Source organism: Kryptolebias marmoratus, linkage group LG4, assembly GCF_001649575.2.
Source record: "Kryptolebias marmoratus isolate JLee-2015 linkage group LG4, ASM164957v2, whole genome shotgun sequence".
NCBI lineage: Eukaryota > Metazoa > Chordata > Actinopteri > Cyprinodontiformes > Rivulidae > Kryptolebias > Kryptolebias marmoratus.
The window spans coordinates 632,350-634,048 of NC_051433.1; the positions used below are offsets into that span (position 1 = coordinate 632,350).

The 1,699-nt window shown below is 38.6% G+C and overlaps 1 protein-coding gene across 1 annotated transcript in view; it reads right to left on the reverse strand.

The window, feature by feature from the left end:
* Window positions 1-205: 205 nt before the first annotated feature.
* Window positions 206-1,699, reverse strand: part of nicn1 (nicolin 1) — a gene marked incomplete in the record, with an annotated part of 8,413 nt that continues 6,919 nt past the window's right edge. Inside the window, 4 exon segments of the mRNA XM_037975556.1 lie at window positions 206-455; window positions 834-938; window positions 1,348-1,416; window positions 1,591-1,699. Coding sequence (XP_037831484.1) covers window positions 414-455; window positions 834-938; window positions 1,348-1,416; window positions 1,591-1,699 — 325 coding nt within the window.

Consider the following 1,699-nt stretch of genomic DNA (forward strand, 5'->3'; position numbering starts at 1 on the left):
ATTTAAAAGGTAATATTGTGCAAATAAAACACTTTAATATTGTTTTTGACCGTAAATTATCTGATGAGATATTGTATTAAAACAGATGATGAAGTTAAAGTAAAATATAAATAAAATGTTTTTTTTTAAAGGAAAACAATCACCAGATTCTCCTCAGTTTTGTTAACTTTCTGTTCTTCAATAATAAGGAAACAAAACTCACTGACATTATTTGATCTTTAATAAATAAGCTTTAAAAGAAGAGAAGAAACGATGTGCAGCTGCCACCTGGTGTCCACAGCAGGTATTACATCCAGATCATCTTAAAGTAACTTCACATTAAGCTGGACTACAGAAGGAATGGGAGCTGTTTCTCTGTGATGACATGTCATCTTCACACAAAGATCCTGGTTGTTTCAGTCTTTAAACCCACGTCACGTCAGGGAGAGTAAGTTGATATCGTAGCATCCATCCACCTGCAGCAACAACAACAAAACACAATCACTGATTTATCTCTGGAATCCATTCAAACCAAATAACTGATTCTTTTAGAAAGAGTGCAGCAGCATGCTGAGTCATGATCTGTGGAAGGCTGTTGATCCTGTGATTATCAGTCTTCTCAGTGTAATCTCATCTGAACATGTCTGACGGATTAACTCACATTTGAACCTAATATAAACATAGAGAAATTTCAGTTTGATCAGTAAGTCTCTCTTTGAAGCTTCATATCCAGCAAATGAATAAAAACGACTAAATCTGAAACTCTTTTTTCTCATTCGAACTAAGTTTTCTTTTTTCCTCTGCTGTAGGTCATCTCCATGTTTCTCCACATCAGACCCAGTCCGCCGACTCACATCAAATCGTCCGATGGACGCAGCAGTCTGGTTGGTCTGCATCACCTCCGTCAGAGCCCACATCTGCTGGATGCTGGATGAAACCGTCTGCGGGTCCGGGAGGCCCTGAAAGACATCCAACAACATCCAGCAGAGATCGTTCAGGTGGCTTTTTACCCTCATCATCAATAATGTCTCTGTCCACAGAAAACAAAAAATATTTACAGTTTATTAAAAAATATTTACTCTGAGAAATATGGGAATTATTACCAGAAAAGCTGAACATCATGTAAAAAAACTGACAGAATTAGGATTTGGAGATGAATAAAGTCTTTAAAGGACACAAGTTCTTCACATTCCCAGAAGATAAACTTTATTTATCTTTCTAAAAGTCTCAAATAGTGAGGAAATATTAAACACTGTTTGTAAAACTCATATCAAAATAAAAACACAAAGATCATGATTTCCGATCTTTAACTGAGAGTTCCTGTCCTCTTCATACATGAAGACAAACTGTTAGATTCTAAACATCTACCTCCAGATCTGGGTGTTTATCCACCAGGATCAGGTCAGACAGCCAATCAGAAACCTCCTTTTCTGGCTCCTGGAAGAACAGAAAAAGGAAGCGTTACTTTGCCATCCAGGAATAATTCAGAAAGACTGAATAAATTCTTTTCATTTGGCACCACCTGGTGGTTATAATAAAGAACAACAAGGTTACAGCAGAACCTGCTGCTCCTTCAAACTACAGCTCCAATAAATCCAAAGCAAACCTGACCCTGAGTGTCTCCGTGTGGGGGAAGAGTTTGAGCTCTTCCAGGCTGAAGGTGAGCCAGGCGGAGGACGGCTGTCTCAGGATCAGTCTCACTGAGACCACGTGATCCGGC